Here is an 18799-nt window from a genome sequence, read left to right as displayed (position 1 = left end):
GGGGGGAGGGTATGGGGGGACTTTTGGGATAGCATTGGAAATGTAATTGAGGAAAATACGTAATAAAAATATTAAAAATTAAAAAAAAAAGATGTTGCATGGAGGCTATACAGAGAAACCCTGTCTTGAAAAACCAAGAAAAAAAAATGTTGTTGCATGGAGTTGGCTAATCCAAATCAAACCCTAACTACTCAAACCAAACAGAGTGTTACTGCTAACAACTCCAAATAGTAACCAGATGAGAAAATAGACCTCTGGAGCAAGATGAGTTTAAAAAGATGCCCAGTGGGGAAAGACACCACACACACATAACTACACGACTTTCCTTCCAGCCGCACTTCTCCTTTTTTGTTCTTGTCCATAAGTTGAATATATGTCTAACTCAAACTAGAAAGGAAATGACCACTATTGTCACTGGAGAAGGTGTGCAAGAGTCTGGCTTAAAATGTTATAGATTGAGGTTTTATGATTACTAACTTGATAGGATCTAGATTTACTTTCGAGACAAACTTCTGGCTATGTCTGCTTGAGATTTTCTACATTAGGTTAATTGGTATGGGAAGAAGAACCTCTAAATGTGGGTGGCACCATTCTATGGGCTATACTGCAGAAGGTGGGTCCCAGACTGCAAAAAAGACAGTTGAATGAGTGCAGGCTTTCATTGTCCTCTCCTTCTTGACCATGAACACACTGGGAACAATAATCTCTTGTTGTCACCATACCTTTCTAGCCATGGTGGACTATATATCCTCTCAAACTATAAGCCAAAACAAATCCTTTCTTATATTGCTTCTTGTTAGCTATTTTGTCACAGCAACAAGAAAAGTGACTGGTATAATGTTTCCACTCTCTGTCTCCAGTAGGTGTGAGAATCAGGGGATCACGGGAATTCCCAAAACCCTAGCCAGTCCCAGTACCCTTGACCCAGGAAATAAGAAGCACTGTATAAACATGTAAGGCTGGAAGGGTGGGTGTTGCCTGAGATATAGTGTGAACCCCACCTAAATTCTGGAAGAGCACATATGATTAAAAACTTTGAGAACAATATGGTAATATGATAAATGGGTTGCTACAAAACAGATCTTCCTTTTATCTTCATGAGTCTATGAATGAAATTTACCAGCTGTGATACATTAGAAACTCATTAAAGGACTTGATTAGGTGCCCCAGAAAATCTTAATTAAAATGTTCTTGATGCAGTAGTTCATCCACATGAATTAAAAACTAGATGAGAGGCTGTGAATGGGAAATGACGAGAAAAGAATAAACCTCATCCACTGAGGGTATTTGACAGGATGATGAAGGTCAGTTTACAGAGATGTCACAACGTCTTTCTAATGAGAGTCTGTAATGGCCAGAGATTTTAACAGGATCTGCTCATCACATGAGACACACAAGCCATGTTATGAATTCCAGTTGTGTGTCAGAAATATAAATGCTACAAAGACAAAACTCACAGGAAAAGTCCTTGATTCTAGGTATACACTTTACTGCAGAAGATAACTTTACTCATGAGTACCAAAAGGTAGCTGAAAGCTAGGAACCAATAGCCTACAACATCAGAGAAATGAAAAAATTACTTTGGAGTAGATCCTAAGATGCCCTTAATATAGGTACTACAGCAAAAAATAAAGCAGAGTAGCTTAGTTATAACCCAGGAACTACTAAATAAGACTGATGTCAAAGAATCAAGGAGGTCTCCCACAAATAATAGTGATTTCAAGCTATTGGTAGCATGGATTGTAATGCTCTGAAAAAAAAAATGTGTTGAGCTCTGTGATGAGTAAAAGAATTTGAGAGCCCGGCAAAAGACACAAGGACCAAGAATTAAAGTCACTGCTCATGAACCACATTCTACTGAACTCTAAGAACAGCTAACCCAAATCTGTAAAGGGTTCTGATCCAGAGAACATCATGGAAGTTGTCTTTGGAGCTGGGTGACAGCAGATTGGTAGTTAGTTCTTTCAGTGACACAGCACTATCTTTCTTTTCTGTGCGCTTCTCAGCTCTAACAGTTTATAGTTCATTTACTTTAGTAACTTTCCTTCTATTAATAGCCCCAAAGCATCCAAATATAGACCCTAAATGATTTAAGGCCATCTTCACACAGCACTAAATTAGCAGACCACTATTGTTAGTAAACAGTTTATTAGGAACTTCTTATATTGATAGCATCAAGCAATCACACGAAATTAAATTTCTCTAGCAGAACTTCGGCAAGTTCTGGAAATAATAAACGTCTTTGCATGCCAACAGTGCTTGAGGAAAAGGCACCAGTGTCTCCGTGAGTACGTTTATTAAAAGCTTAGTGATACAGCAAAATGTTGGGTAACCTGGATCATTTGTCTCCCATTTCCGGCAAATATCTCTTCCTAAAACAATCACTATAGGTGACTGGTTTGTAAATCTATTCAATCAGACCCCACTCCTCCAATGGGGTTAGAAGATGGACCTTTTTGGCTTCTGGAGATTTTCTCTACCTGACTACATCCTCTAGTAAACATTTAAAGTTTTTCTTTTCATTTAGTTCTGAGAAAGAAGACACCAAAAAAACAAAAACAAAAAAAACAAAACAAAAACAAACAAAAAAAACAAAAAAAAACCCTAGTAATGGAAAATACATCTATTTCTGTAGAAACACCAGGAATAAGAACCCAGACTTTGATGGGAAAATACTGGTGCTTTGGGTTACCACCTGTATTAGCTTTAAATTGACTTAAAATCAAATACATTGTTGTTGTTGTTGTATTGTGTTTTAAGGCAGGGTACCAAAACATAATCTAAGCTGGCTTCTAATTCTTGGTAATCCTGCCTTCTAAGTGCTGGAATTATAGCTGTGCACCCCCATACTAGGCTTGAATAAATTTTTTTAAAGAATACAATTTTATCATCTAATAAAATGTGAATACATAGTTGCTGAGAGAATACATAAAATGCACAAAGCAAGTACAATGACATCTACTTTCACTAATATTTTGAGGCAAAGGGATTATTAAGTGTGTAATACTTAAAAGGTACAAAGGGATCAGGTTGCTGACTGACTCCACCAGGTCTTCATACAATGCATCATGAATTCCTGGAGCAACTGTCATGGAACATGTGACACTTGTGGTACATATGTGCTCAACAATTACCCAAATAATGTAGATGTTCTGTTCTGACCACAGTTTTGTTGCAACAAAACTCTGTGAGCCACATGTGAACCACAAGGACTTTGTTCATCTCTCTATAGGAATAGTGAATTACACCGGACCATTTATCTACAGGCTCTGGTCTAGAATTCTGAAGTTAAACTCCCCCAATCACTCCACAAAAATACAACTACTAGGATACAGGTTCATTCTAATCATGAGACTCTCCATATCAGAAAGGTTAAGTAAGATCATTAAANAGTCAAGTNAGGAAANAGGNAAAAATTTTTTTTTTTTTTTTTTTTTTTTTTGATTTTTTGATTTTTTCGAGACTTGGTTTCTCTGTGTAGCCCTAGCTGTCCTGGAACTCACTCTGTAGACCAGGCAGGCCTCAAACTCAAGAAATCTGCCTGCCTCTGCCTCCCAAGTTCTGGGATTAGAGGCGTGCGCCACCACTGCCCGACCAACAAATATTCTTAAAGAGCATATAACTCTTTTGGAGTTTTGAATTTTGTTTGAGACAGAACCTCCATATGTAGCCCAAATTCACATAAAAGCTGAGGGACTGAGGCAGGTAGATCACAAGTGCTGGGAATGAAGGTGTGTAAGAACACACCTAGCAATTCTGTCTCACTGTGAAATGACTAGTCTCCTGAAAAATGATGAGCAAATACCATCATCTGATACCACCTCAGTCAGTACAATACACTGCCTGCTATTAAGAAGAGAATCCTGGTAAATTATTCAATAACAGCCATGCTATCAAGTGTATATTTGGTGTTAATCGGTGTGTTGAATAACATGAAGTGTGACTAACAAGTGTAAAAAAAACATGAAGATACCAGTGTAGTGTCATACATGATAGCTCTCACTGCCTCTCAAGCCCACTGTGCCTTGGCCGCTCACTCCTCTCCTCCTCCTCCTCCTCCTCTTCCTCCTCCTCTTCCTCCTCCTCTTCCTCCTCCACCAGTCCCTGTCAATTCTAGACATTTTATTACCCTCTCCAGTTGTACATTTTCCATAACAACACATAGATGAATTCACAGGATACCTGCCCTTTTCAAGGTGACTCTTTCACAGTAAAACATCTTTCATGTCATTGGTTTCTTTTCACGGATTGATGTACTTTCTAGCACTAGCAATCTACTGTCTCATGCATCTTAAAATGGATAAATGAAGATACATCATCGTTTCTTCCAATTTTATCCATCAAGAAAAAAGTTGCTGTGAACACTCATTCCCAAGGTGTTTTGTTTGTCTGGTTTTTACAACCACATCTTCAACTCCTTTGGATAGACACCAGAGAATTTAACTTTATAAAAATTACCAAACTATCTCCTTAAATGACTATATAATTATACATCCTCGCTAGCAATGAAAGTCCCTGTTGCTCCATGTCTTTCCTATCCTTGAGTTCTCATTATTTTGAGAGTCTGCATTTCCCTGGTGACATACCCTGAGCATCTTCTCCCATGCTTTATTGACCATCTGTGCATCCCTTTGGGGAGATGTCTACTCACATCTTGTCTCTGTTTTAACTTGGTTGCTTTGTTACCCTTTTAATAGTCTGGCTATTAATCCTTTATCACTTATCACTGAATGATTGAAAGAAACTCAGATCTGTGGCCTAGCTTTCATTATATTTGGGCACAGTTTTCCAATTTCAGTCAAGCCCAGGTTTTAGATGCTCCTTTTTTGGATTGTTTACCAGATATGTTATCTAAAATTTACCACTCTACTGAAGTTCACCTTGATTTCTTCCATGGTGTCTTCTGGGAACATTCATGCTGTTCAGTTCAGACCTAAAGTCACAGACTAGAAGTGCTTTTTGGTTTTTGTTTCAATCCTATACATGTGCAGTTGTTGTGCTATCATTTGTTGAAAGGATCTTTCCCCATCACTGGTGCATTCTGGGCTGTCTGTGCTGCTCCATTGGTTCAGTTCTCATTTAGCTTCACAGTAAGTTATGGACTCCAATGCACTGTTCCTATCTCTCCTGCGCTGGATCTCCACAGTCCTATGTGAATTTAAGAATAAATGTTCTGATAGCAATGACAAGGACAACAACAACACTGCATCTCTGCTACCCTCTCAAAAAATGCAAGTGATTGAAATTGTATTAACATGTCAATCAAGTCAGATGACATTTCGTTTTTCTTTTGGTACTGGGGTTCTACTAGGCAAGGGTTCTACCATTGAGACAAAGTTCTATCTTTATAGAGGAAGTTATTTGAACTGTTATCTGAACAAAAGTTAGTTTTCCTACATAGACCACTAATAGAACATATATTGTCTTGATAGCACATGCTATCTGATGTATGTGAGGGTCAGAGAACAACCTAAGAGAATTGGTTCTCTTCTTCCACCACGTGGATTCCTGTGCTCAAAGTGACGTTGTCAGAATTGGTGGCTTTACAAACTGAACCCACTTTAAAGACAATATCTTGGTATAGAGCCTACTCTGTCCTTCATATCCTAATCTTCTTATCCTGACCTCACAAATTCTGGGGTCACAGGTACCTAGGTATAATGCTAAGAAAACACTATAAGATCTATATGAGGAAAACAGCAAATGAAAGTAGAGAAATGCCCTACTATCACATAGTGCTCCGTTCGTCTCTCATTGCTACATTTCTTGCCTCTCATACAGTGAGAGTTTATTGTTGGTCACCTATGAGTTAAGGGTGTGAAGTTTCCTTTCCTCTCTTGCCTATTCTGTTGTTTCAGTCCTTGTCCCCTAAGAATTTTAACTATGATTACAATACTTGCTTTCTCCACTTCTTTAATTTATAACTGCAAATCATTAAATGGAGATCTCTTGTTGAAAACACAGGCTTGAGTCTATATTTTTAATCCACTCTGAAATCTTTACATATTTAGATTCCTGAGATTTATGCTGACTGTTGATAGATATTAGCATATTAGTAAGTGTGTTACCTTTGTTTTATATTCTTCTTGTTTTACACATATTTTCTGCCTTTTCTAGTACTGAGTTTTATATAACCCCACGTTCCTCTCTCTTACCATGTCAATTATACTTTACTATAATACCTTTTGCATAGGTGCCCTTCAGTTGACAACATTTATAATTAATCCAAGTAGACTTTGAAATCAGATAATACTACACCTCACAGGTGGTGTAAGGACTTCATTACAAAATATACCTCAAATCTTTGCCTGTCATTTCTTTTACTGATACATAGGTATAATTATTACATAGGTCAATTACTCTTAGGTCAATTAAAAATACCTCATTTTATCCACCATTAATTCTTTTTTGCTGTCTTTAATTGAAACATAACTACATCACTTCCCTGTCTTCCTTCTCCTCTCTCTAGCTCCCTTCCTAACAACTCTCCTCAAACCCCTTCCATATCACCTTTCTCAAACTGACAGCTTTGCTCTGTAGTATTGTTACATATGTGTATACACAAATATATATGTGCATGGATGCATATAGACAGGCATAGACCCTGTATCTGTGGCTCCGAAAACAGGAGGTAGAAAGACTGTAAGAACCAGAACAGGAAGTCAGCTGTGACAGTCTCTCCTAGAAATTGCTGCATAAACAATGCCAGAGCAATGGCAATATCAATGCACATGTTAACACGGAAACTTTTCACAGGACCCCAACTCCTAGAGAAAGAACTGTAGGCAAGTAATGCCTGCTGGGAGAAAGGAAGTTAGCCTCTGGAGGTGTTCATGAGTTTATCAGATCTTGAGTATTAGGCTCTCCAAATCCCTGATTACACTATTCATTTACAATTTTGAGTCAACAGTCTCCATATGATTTCAATTATTTGATGAATCCAGGCAGACTCCTTCGTTTTCCTTAGTATATTTGGTATTTCTTTAATGAGGACAAGTCTGACAGCTTCTTAGTGACTTACAATCTAACAAGGAATCTCTATATTTTTGATCTCAGTCTACTGTCTTTTGTATTTTCTCATTTCTTCTTTTTGTGGAGTTAACTTTTCTTCTCTAATGTCCTAAGGAAAATGTTTACCTTGTTCACTTCCTGAGATCTCTTTCCTAACATGAGTGTTTGACACCAATTTCTACCTAATTACCATTTCCATTGTATACTTCACATTTTGATTCAGGATCTTTTCTTCATATCTATATTCCAACAACATGCCTTTAACCTATTTCTGCTTAGAATAAGAAACCCATTCCAATCCTCCTAGTATATCCCTAAACATTTCTAAAATCTCCTATTTAATAGGCATAGGTAACCAAATTAACTTCTCTTTCTTTAGTGTAGAGTCAAACAAGTCCTTATGCACTTTTACTGAGTCTCCTGCATTTTCTCCCATGATTTCCTAGAACACTGCTCCTGGAATAGAACACTTAGTGGATCTAAGCTATTACCTGCAGTAGTCAGTATGTAAGATGCTCAACTTAAAATGCTGCTAGTCAGGCAGACAGAATTTTAAATGTAATTTTATCTTCACTTATTGAAATTTAACTGACCATATGTATATACTGAAAACCACACCAAACACAGCATCCCTTTACAGATGCATTGTCACCTTTCTGGGGATAGTAAAAAGAATGTATAGTCCAATTCAATGTGACTATGTACACTTTTGTCTAAAAGCCCAAGTATTCTAATGTGAGAAAGAAATAAACATGTTTCTATTACCATCAATAAGGAAGAAAGTGAGTTGTTCAGAGAAAGCACAGGTCATATGCTAAGTCAGCAAAACCAGCTAGCATGAGAAAGAGAAACCTTCAACTAGAAAATTAAACTTCAGGATAAAGGTAGAAATTATTCTAGGAAGCTCTTTGATAGTAAAGACTGTGTTTGCCACATTTTGCCTCAGCCATAGGTCATAGCAAAGTGCTCAGTATACAAAATCATTTCATACAGTTGTTGAAGGAAGTAAAGGAATGAAAAAGAACAGAAAAGCAAGATACAAGTTTAACCCTAGAAACTAAGCATAGCAAAGCTCACATTGTGAATGGGGCAGGGAAGGATGACAGTTTGAGATGGAAAATTTCAATGCTGAAGTTTTATTTCATATTATGTCTCAGCTTTTAAAAAAGTGAATCTAGAAGAAAATCTGTCACAATAATTGTCAAACTCTGACTCAAAAAGCTTTTTAATACTTAACTACCTTAAAGCTTAAAACTTGTTAATGCTTAATGTCCATATTTGCAGTATTAAAAATTAAGTAAGAAACAATGAGATGTAGATCAAAGTACTTGTTGCCCAAGCCTGACAGTCCGAGGTTAATTCCAGATCCATGTAAATGTAAAGGAAAGAAGTGACTATGAACTTGCCTTCTGAGCAGTGCTCCCCACCCATCACAAGCACTGCCAGAACTCCGTTAAACAGCTCTTTTAAACCCAACACTTTACAAGCACTTGTCACCATATGCCATCACATGTGTGAAGCTTCTAAACAAAAACAAACATACAAAAACTACCGTCTACTCATGAAAGACTGAGAATTTAAAAGGAGAGCAGCATGCCTGGATCATTCTGAAACACAAGAACCTCACGACCTCCCCAGAAGAATGAAGGTCATTCTAGAGATGCCAGCTCGGCTTCAGATTCAGTTGCAAAGGTGACCAGCAGAGCGTGCCTGATCTTATTAGCAAAGCAAAGCAAAAACAAATAGACTAAAACACTCACACAAAAGAAAAAAACATGTTTATCAAGCCAAATGAGTCATTCTAACACATTGTAAAAAGGCACCTTGCATTTTACTTTTAACATTGTTGTCAGTCTGCTTTTAGATGTCAACTTAAACCTCAAGGTTTTCTACTGTGAAGTTTTGATTACACAAATAGGATACTGAATGTAACTACAAATGAATCTCTTGACTTCACAAAGATAGTAAAGAACCTAACAAAGTCTGACCCAATCCATTCTAAGTGCCCAATAAATGCCCTAGAGTCATTTTCCAGATTTATGTGCCCCACTGCCACCAAGTACCTTAAAAAGAACAGAAGCAGACACACTATTATAGAATTATTGCCAGGAATAGTGACTCACATCTGAGACCTCAACACTCAGGAGCCTGAACCAAGACTGTCACAATTTGGAGCCACGTGACTGACAAGAACTAAAATGTTAGCATCCCTGAATCATGTGACATTTCTCTCTGGTTGGGGTTGCAGCAGTAGTCAGTTGAACTACTACTGGGGCTTGATGTTTTGCCATATTGAGCAGCCCAAGCTAAATTATCAAAAATTCATTATGGATTTTGAAATAATATAGAAAAATATAGTCAACAGAAGTTAAATTTGCTACTATGTAGCAAACTATATTGTTAATTAGTTCAATTACCTATAAGGTAAAAAATCTTTCATAAGAAACATAATTTGTTCACTGAAGCAACCAAAGCAGCTTCACTAAACTTAGTCAGATCCCTCAGATCTCTCAAGGAACCAGGAGGCTCTTTGCTTGCAAATCACCTAAATCTTCAACATTAGCTCAAGAAAAACAAAATCTCTACTAGGGAATTCTGAAAAGATGCAATAGCAATAGAATAAAATGAACTACTATCTCACTTCTTTTTATATTTTCTTTAAAAATGCTTATTTATGTGCAGGAACATGTGAATGCAAATGCCTGCGGAGTCCAAAAAGGTGATGAAGAACAAGAAAGAGCAGTGGGGGAAGAGTGAATAAAAAAAAAAAAAAATCTCCTAATGAAAGCCTTCTGTGTCTTGGTGGTTTGAATAAAAATGGCCCCCATAAGGTCAAAGGGAGTAGCACCATTAGGAAGTGTGGCCTTGCTGGGGTGGATGTGGCCTTGTTGGAGGAAGTGTCACTATAGGGTGGGTTTTGAGATCTCTGAAGCTCAAGTCAGACCTAGTAGTTCATTTCTCATCCTGCCACCTGCCAATCCTGATGTACAACTCTCAGCTACTTTTCCAGCACCATGTCTGCCTGTATGCTGCACTGCTTCCCAGCATGCTGATAATGGGCTAAACCTCTCACCTGTAAGCCAATCCCAATGAAATGTTTTCCTTTATAAAATTTGCTATAGTCATGGTGTCTCTTCACAGCAATAAAAACCTTAAGACATGTGTACAAACTCACTGTTAAGGTACCTACTTATCTGTTTACAGATAACAAGTATTTAAAGAAGTAACAATTATTATATTACCAAACATGAAAGAGCAGCTATAGCACACATTGGTACATAAGTTAGAGCTCCACCTATGCAAAGTCTAAGTGTCCTAAGCTTGTGCCTCATAGCCAATGAAAGTCACAGCCAATTCATGCATGGTGACAGACCCAAGTACAGTGAGTCCAGAGCCTCCATACAGTTCCTTACCTGACCGATAACGTTCATCTCGAGACCCTGAGGATCTTCGGCGGTGGTATCGAGAAGCTGAGGAAGGAGTGACAGGCGCCCGTCGCTCTTGAGGCAGAGCTTGGTCCACTCCTAGAATAAGGTAAAACAGCAGGGTGAGCAGGAGGCTGTTCTCAGCAGCTAAGCTAAGGGAACTTAGTTACAATAAATATTCACTCATTTCATTCCTATCACCTATTAGACCAGCTGGGACTGAGAAGCCTGGGGTGATCAACAGAAGGTAAGACATATGCAAGGCTGAGCCTCAGAGTTCTTTCAATTGTGGACAGGGTCTAGGCAAGTGTTTTGTCTTGTCATAGTGCCCAACAAAGCATGGAAGAAGCATGGAAGAAGCATGAAGCCCAAGACAGGATGATGATGATGATGATGATGATTAAGAATAAACAGAATGACCATAAAAGACCTGAGAAATTTTAAATTACAAGTATTACTGAAGTCAACTTTAAACTTTATAGATTATTTGTATGTAAGCTTGGACTATCAATTACTGATGTAACACAGCACCAAGGAGCACAATGTAGCTGAAACTTAGTAGTACAGGAAAGAGTCCATCTTTACAGTTTAGACAGAAAGAACTTGCTCCCACTGAGTACTAATGATAATGTTTCTTTAGAAAAGACCACTAATAACTAGAAGAAAACAGACATAAAACATGAGCTATGAAAAAAAAAAAAAGCCAGACGTGGTAGCACACGCCTTTAATCCCAGCACTCAGGAGGCAGAGGCAGGCAGATTTCTGAGTTCGAGGCCAGCCTGGTCTACAGCGTGAGTTCTAGGACAGCCAGGGCTATACAGAGAAACCCTGTCTCAAAAAACCAAAAAAAAAAAAAAAAAAAAAATAGTCCCTGTATTTCAGTAACAGACCTGCTCTCTTACATGAGCCTGTTTTGGTATCCCTTATGCTATGTCAACCTTATGAAGGCAGGAAGCTCTGCATCAGGAAGGCTGACACCCACACCTTGATGTATAGCCCTGACTCCTCCAGCAGCAGGCTTCTCTCCATCCACCAGTTTCTACCTCATCCATGACCAGGACTGCGTTGAAATGATGAAACAACAAACTCATCCAAATGTGACTAACGGAGTCCCAGCTTATTTGCCTTTTTATAGTTCTGGGATTAACATTTAGGCCTTTCTCCTCATTGTCATACTTTCAATGTACCTATTTGCTGATAATTTCAAAACACCCCAACTGAAAAACAAAAAACAACAAACCCTTCCCATACTTTTCCTCCCTGGTCAAAGAAAATCACAACCTAGTTATTACTAGGTTCTTCATTTCACTTTGTTTGTTAGTTTTTTACTAAAGTATTCGTGGAGACCCTTCCTCTGCTAATGAATGACCCTGAGTCATTAGATCTGTGGTGCCATTTAGGATCCCTTTCATCCTGAACTTGCTTTGGTTTGGCATTATTTTAGGTCACTGGTTCCTTGAATCCTTCCATGTCTTTCTTCTCTTCATCTTTTTTTAAAAATTATTTTTATTAGGTATTTTCTTTTTTTTTAATTAGGTATTTTCCTCATTTACATTTCCAATGCTATCCCAAGAGTCCCCCCTCCCCTCCCCCCCACTCCCACTTCTTGGCCCTGGCGATCCCCTGTACTGGGGCATATAAAGTTTGCATGACCAATGGGCCTCTCTTTCCAGTAATGGCCTACTAGGCCATCTTTTGATACATATGCAGAGTCAAGAGCTCCTGGGTACTGGTTAGTTCAGAATGTTGTTCCACCTATAGGGTTGCAGATCCCTTTAGCTCCTTGGGTATTTTCTCTAGCTCCTCCATTGGGGGCCCTATGATCCATCCAATAGCTGACTGTGAGCATCCACTTCTGTGTTTGCCAGGCCCCGGCATAGTCTCACAAGAGACAGCTATATCTGGGTTCTTTCAGCAAAATCTTGCTAGTGTATGTAATGGTGTCAGCGTTTGGAGGCTGATTATGGAATGGATCCCTGGATATGGCAGTCTCTAGATGGTCCATCCTTTTGTCTCAGCTCCAAACTTTGTCTCTGTAACTACTTCCATGGGTGTTTTATTCCCAATTCTAAGAAGGGGTAAAGTGTCCACACTTTGGTCTTCGTTCTTCTTCAGTTTCATGTGTTTTGCAAATTGTAACTTATATCTTGGGTATTCTAAGTTTCTGGGCTAATATCCACTTATCAGTGAGAACATATCATGTGAGTTCTTCTGTGATTGGGTTACCTCACTCAGGATGATGCTCTCCAGGTCCAACCACTTGCCTAGGAATTTAAAAATTCATTCTTTTTAATAGCTGAGTAGTACTCCATTGTGTAAATGTACCACATTTTCTGTATCCATTCCTCTGTTGAGGGACATCTGGGTTCTTTCCAGCTTCTGGCTATTATAAATAAGGCTGCTATAAACATAGTGGAGCATGTTTCTTTCTTACTAGTTGGAACATCTTCTGGATATATGCCCACTGCTTGTGGACGTTGTACATCGTGGTGCGCACTAGGCTCCGCACCACGATGTACAACGTCCACAAGCAGCCTCCAGTAGTACCATGTCCAATTTCTGAGGAACCGCCAGACTGATTTCCAGAGTGGTTGTACAAGCTTGCAATCCCACCAACAATGGAGGAGTTTTCCTCTTTCTCCACATTCTTGCCAGCATCTGCTGTCACCTGAATTTTTGATCTTAGCCATTCTGACTGGTGTGAAGTAGAATCTCAGGGTTGTTTTGATTTGCATTTCCCTGATGATTATGGATGCTGAACATTTTTTCAGGTGTTTCTCAGCCATTAGGTATTCCTCAGGTGAGAATTCTTTGTAGGTATTTTCTTCATTTACATTTCAAATGCTATCCCAAAAGTCCCCCATACCCTCCCCCCACACACCTCTTTAAAAGATGACGAGTAGATTTTTAAATTCTCTTCATCTTTTAAAGAGATACAAGTAGCTTCTTCAGAAAAGATAACAGAGAAATGACACATGGAGGCCTTGGGTGTCCCAAAGGTTGTCTTTCTAGTGTAACTGGTGTGGGTCTTGGATATTCTAGGAATTCTAGGTAAACCTCACTATTTACTTTTTGTGTTTCATTTTTGTTTTTCCCAAAAGTGCATCATTATGATGCTATCATCTTTTTAAAAAGAAAAAATAACATTTTTACTGATTCTCCGGGAAATTCACATCATGCACCCCAATCACACTCACTCCTCAGTTCTTACCCTTCCCTTCCATTCCTCTCACCTTTGTGACCTCTCCCATCAAAAAAAAGTAAAAATAAAAATAAGAATAAGAATAAAACATAGAAATATAAAAACAAGTCCAATTTGTGTTATTTATAAACCCACTGGCACACTGTCAAACTCTCAGTGGCCTGTCCTTAAATAGAAATGAGTACTTCCCCTCCCTCATCCCTGCCAAAAGACATCAACTGAGAAGAGCTACACTTCAGACAATGCTATAATCTTTACACTGTCTCTCCTGTGATAAGTTTCATAATTTCCTCTTTATTTTCTCTTAAGGAGCTGAAAGTCAGTTCTCTTCTGTGGCAGAACACTAACAGCCCTCTTTCAGATAGATCTTTTATTTTGATTGATTGCCCCTAGAAGAGATTTCGAGTGTCCTGTGCCTTGAGGAAATGCCTCTGTGGCTGGGACTATTTTCAGGACACTGTAAGTGCTCTGAGACAGTACCTTTGACTGCAGGACTTGCCTGTTATGCCCAAACATGGAGCTGTGTTAGCTTTCATTTCTTAGAGAGTATACATGTCCATGAGGACTGGGCAGAGGTGGCCACCATTTCCCACAGGTTCTTTCTTTCAGGTCTTTGCTGAGGGATACCCAGGATGTCAAGATTGTACCCAAGTGTAGTGGTTCTCACTTTGCCTCTCCTTCACATTTTAGCACTTGTCATTGTTTCTTATGTTCTCTTGTTACACAGTGACTGGCATTTTGGAACAGACAGAGGAGCAGCAGAGGTAAACATATTTCCAAGTTGCCAGATTCACCAACTGTAAATCCCAGTGCTGTGAATACAACTTTCCTATCTAGTTCATGAATATAAGCCTCTTCAGAACTACTTTCACCCTTTACCTCTTCTTGGGATCCATAAGAGTCAAGACTACTGCCTAGTTGATTGATGAGCCTTCTATGGGTATTATCAGTAAGGTACTTTGAACACTTGCTTTTATGGATTGGAAATGCAATTTCCTACACATGTTTTCAAAGAGAAATTGATACAGCTAGGCAGAAGAGCTCCAATGGGCTGCTAGAAAAAATGCTTAAAAATAGTATTTCAGTCAATATTTCATTCATTATATTTTATCTTACTTTGTCCCAACCAAGATTCAAACTGATATATTCAAACAGAAAAAAAATATCAACAATTGAGTATTTAACTCTATGGAACTGAACCTGTCACCATGTCAGAAGGAAGTTTCAATTTTTCGTTATGTGGTGTCCTCTTCTGTTTTAGTGCAAAGTAAAGGTAGAAAATGTCTTATCTAACCATACAACAAGCACTCTTTACTTTCTAGATAATTTCTTAATTACAGCTACAGTAAAATTAGGGACTGCAGTGTGATCCAAAAAATGCTGAAATTCTAGAAGACAGTGGGACTTGATTGAGAACAGTTTTGGACAGTCTAGAAATAAAGTCTCTAGGTAGAAATCCCCATGCCTGAATATATTTTCTTGAGTAACTGCCCTGCCCTACTGGCTCTAACTTATTGAACCTCAAGTTTGGCAGAAAGATGGGTGGCCCACCTGTGCCTTATTCTTTGGGTTAACATGGGGATTGTTAGTGGTGTCTAATGTCTATCTGAGTGTTTATTCGTATGAAATGGCTGGATTGGTTAGGTGCAACAACTATAATGGTACTTTTTATTGGGGAATTCTTTCATAACAAGCCATAAGTAGTTGACAAGTAATTAATGACCTAGCCTTTTCTCACTTTTGTCTTCATATTTCCAAATCTGATGGGTAGGTGAGACATTTAAAGAGCCAATATTAGTGAGGCAGAGCACAACTTGATAAGAATGACAATTTCTGTTTGATTTGGAAGACTGAGCTGGAGAGGAAGGTGGGCTACAGTTGGAGTTGTCTTGTGTTTGATGGATGAGTTTGGTGCTTTTTTTTTTGTGATCATCAGAGCCAGAAAGTGGGGAATGCGGAATGCTTTGTGCTTAGGGGAGAGGCCTCTAGCACAAATGCAAAAGCAATTGTGAATGAGAAAAACTTAACAAGAGGGGCACAGTGTTGACGCTCCATTTCTGTGTCTGTATTACCTCAACAGCAAAATGGCAGAAATAACAGCTCATCTCCTGGTCCTAGTTAAGTCCTCACACCAGGGCTTTGCACTGTTACCTGTTGTTAGTGTTCTCAAATACAGAGGGAAAGGCCAGGTCTTGGAAAAGTTAAGGAACTTGACTAAGGTCACAGGTACCAGGGCATGTGGACCTGGAATATCAAGGTGGTTCTTTTTTCAATGATGAAATAAAAACTTAAAAAGCCTGTAGAGTAGTGAGGAAAATATTCAAAAGGAAAGGGATCATACACACAAGAAAGAAAAACTGAAGAGTAAGGAACTGTTCAAAAGCCTTTTTTTTTTCTTTTTAAAAAATTGGATATTTTCTTTATTTACATTTCAAATGTTATCCCCTTTCCCGCCCACCTCCAACTCCCTATCCCATCCTCCCTCCCCCTGCTTCTATGAAGGTGTTCCTCCACCCACCCACCCTCTTCTACTTCCCTGCCCTCAGTTCCCCTGCACTGGGGCATCTATCGAGCCTTCATAGGACCAAGGACCTCTCCTCCCATTGATGCATGACAAGGCCATCCTCTGCAACATATGCAGCTGGAGACATGTACTCCTTTGTTGATGGTTTAGTCCCTGGGAGCTCTTGGGGAACTGGTTGGTTGATATTGTTGTTCTTCCTATGGGGTTGCAAACCCCTTCAACTACTTTGATCCTTTCTCTAACTCCTCTGTTGGGGACCCCGCGCTCAGTCCAATGGTTGGCTGTGAGCATCCACCTCTGTATTTTTAAGACTCTGGCAGGACCTCTCAGGAGACAGCCATATCGTGCTCCTTTCAGCACACACTTCTTGGAATCCACAATAGTGTCTGGGTTTGGTAACTGTATATGGGACGAATCCCCAGTGGGACAGATTGAAGGAAAAATGACCTTTCCTTCAATCTCTGCTCTACACTTTATCTCCATATTTGCTGTTATGTGTGTTTTGTTCTCCTCCTAAGAAGGACTGAAGCACCCACACTTTGGTCTTCCTTCTTCTTGAGTTTCATGTGGTCTGTGAATTGTGTCTTGGTTATTTGGAGCTTTTGGGCTAATATCTACTTATCATGAGTGCATACAATGTGTGTTCTTTTGCAATTGGGTTACCTCACTCAGGATGATATTTTCTAGTTCTATCCATTTGCCTAAGAATTTCATGAATTCATCAATTTTAATAGCTGAGTAGTACTCCATTGTGTAAATGTACCACATTTTCTGCATCCATTCCTCTGTTGAGGGGTATTTGGGTTCTTTCTAGCTCCTGGCTATTATAAATATGGCTGCTATGAACATAGTGGAGCATGTGTCCTTATTACATGTTGGAGCATCTTCTAGATATATGCCCAGGAGTGGTAAAGCTGGGTCCTCAGGTAGTACTATGTCCAATTTTCTGAGGAACCACCAAACTGATTTACAGAGTGGTTGTACCAGCTTGCAATCCCACCAAAAATGGAAGAGTGTTCTTCTTTCTCCACATCCTCACCAGAATCTGCTATCACCTGAGTTTTGGATTTTAGCCATTCTGACTGGAGTGAGGTGGAATCTCAGGGTTTTTTTGATTTGCATTTCACTGATGAGTTAGGATGCTGAACATTTCTTTAGGTGCTTCTCAGCCATTCGATATTCCTCAGTTGAAAATTCTTTGTTTAGCTCTGTACCCCATTTTTAATAGGGTTATTTGATTTTCTGGAGTCTAACTTCTTACACTTAGAACATGAAAGTGAGAAACCTAGGTTGCAAGTGTTGGAAGAGTGGTTTGTTAAGCGTCAAGGCCAAGTGGGATGAAAGGTTGCTAAACTGTTACCTGTGCTTATCTGCCTCATCTGTGTGGTTCTGTCTCTTAATGCTCTCGGGTCCTTGAGATGACTTGGCACATGGCTTGGATGCAGTGCCTAATAAATATTGTGGGAGAAGGGATTTAGTGTTGAGGCTTATGTTTTTGTGGACGAGAATCAATGGTTTCATGCTCCTGACTGTTGGGTGTTGGGGACTATCACCCTTTATGGCTCATGATGTCTTCTTTCCCAGTGTCCATTTTAGCCTCCTTAACTCTCAATAGACTTCCTGTTATAAGTATACTGGTCTCTGTGTGACTTTTTGAAAATAGGTCTTCAATCATGGCTCCCTAAACTAAACGTTTAGTGAGTTTGAGTTCTCCCAAGCGGTGAGCACTGAACTGCTTTGCTAATTATTGTAATTTTATTGTTGAAGATACATCTGCTTCAGCAGCAATGTTTGGTCAGTTGCCTTGTACTGGAGAAAGAGAATAAGCATGCAAGTGACCTCATGGTGACAGGTTCAGTTCTATAGAGTTAAATACTCAATTGGTTTTTTTTTTCTTCTGTTTGAATATACCAGTTTGAATCTTGGTTGGGACAAAGTAAGATAAAATATAATGAATGAAATATTGACTGAAATACTATTTTTAAGCATTTTTTCCTAGCAGCCCATTGGAGCTCTTCTGCCTAGCTGTATCAACTTCTCTTTGAAAACATGTGTAGGAAACTGCATTTCCAATCCATAAAAGCAAGTGTTCAAAGTTACCCTACCATACAAACCTAATTCTTATGCTGATTTCACTGTTATTTCCCTCTCATCTTTTACAAACACAGCTACTACACAATATCACACAGTTGTTTTGTAATCATCTTCCTATTATTGTATGTTGACAGGGGAACTTATGAACTGGTAAATTATGGATGATCCAAAGCCTGTGACAATCTGACATTTGCATTATATTGCTACCCTGCTATACTTGTTTGTTTTGTTCTTAGTGCTTAGAATTTAACCAGTGCCTCAGCCTGCTAGGCAAGCAACCTAATCCTCAACAATGTCCTCTGATTTTGTTCTACAATACTGGATGAGATACAAGTCTACTGTCAGGCCTAGAACTTCAAGTTGTTGCATACTCTCTTATGACTCAGACTTTTCACAAAAAAGGCCGTGATCCAGTCATAACTGGCACCTTCTTTAACACTAGGTGGCTAAATTCAACTCAACTTGAACCCTAGGATGCTGGCTGCACATGGGTTTAGTGATGCTCCCTTTTACTACTGACTTTCTTTTTCTTTTTTTTTTTT

At 39.0% G+C, this 18799-nt stretch overlaps 1 protein-coding gene across 6 annotated transcripts in view; it reads right to left on the bottom strand.

Annotated features, from left to right (window-relative positions):
- Dip2c (disco interacting protein 2 homolog C) overlaps window positions 1–18799 on the bottom strand; it is a 385770-nt gene that overhangs the window by 146768 nt on the left and 220203 nt on the right. For all 6 annotated transcript variants that reach the window (XM_029468568.1, XM_029468563.1, XM_029468565.1 and 3 more), the window contains one exon: window positions 10425–10535. In XM_029468568.1, coding sequence (XP_029324428.1) covers window positions 10425–10535 — 111 coding nt within the window. The remainder of the gene's footprint in view (window positions 1–10424; window positions 10536–18799) is intronic.

The sequence above is a fragment of the Mus caroli genome, chromosome 13 (assembly GCF_900094665.2).
Source record: "Mus caroli chromosome 13, CAROLI_EIJ_v1.1, whole genome shotgun sequence".
NCBI classification, from domain to species: Eukaryota; Metazoa; Chordata; class Mammalia; order Rodentia; family Muridae; genus Mus; species Mus caroli.
This window is presented reverse-complemented; position numbering and strand designations above follow the sequence as displayed.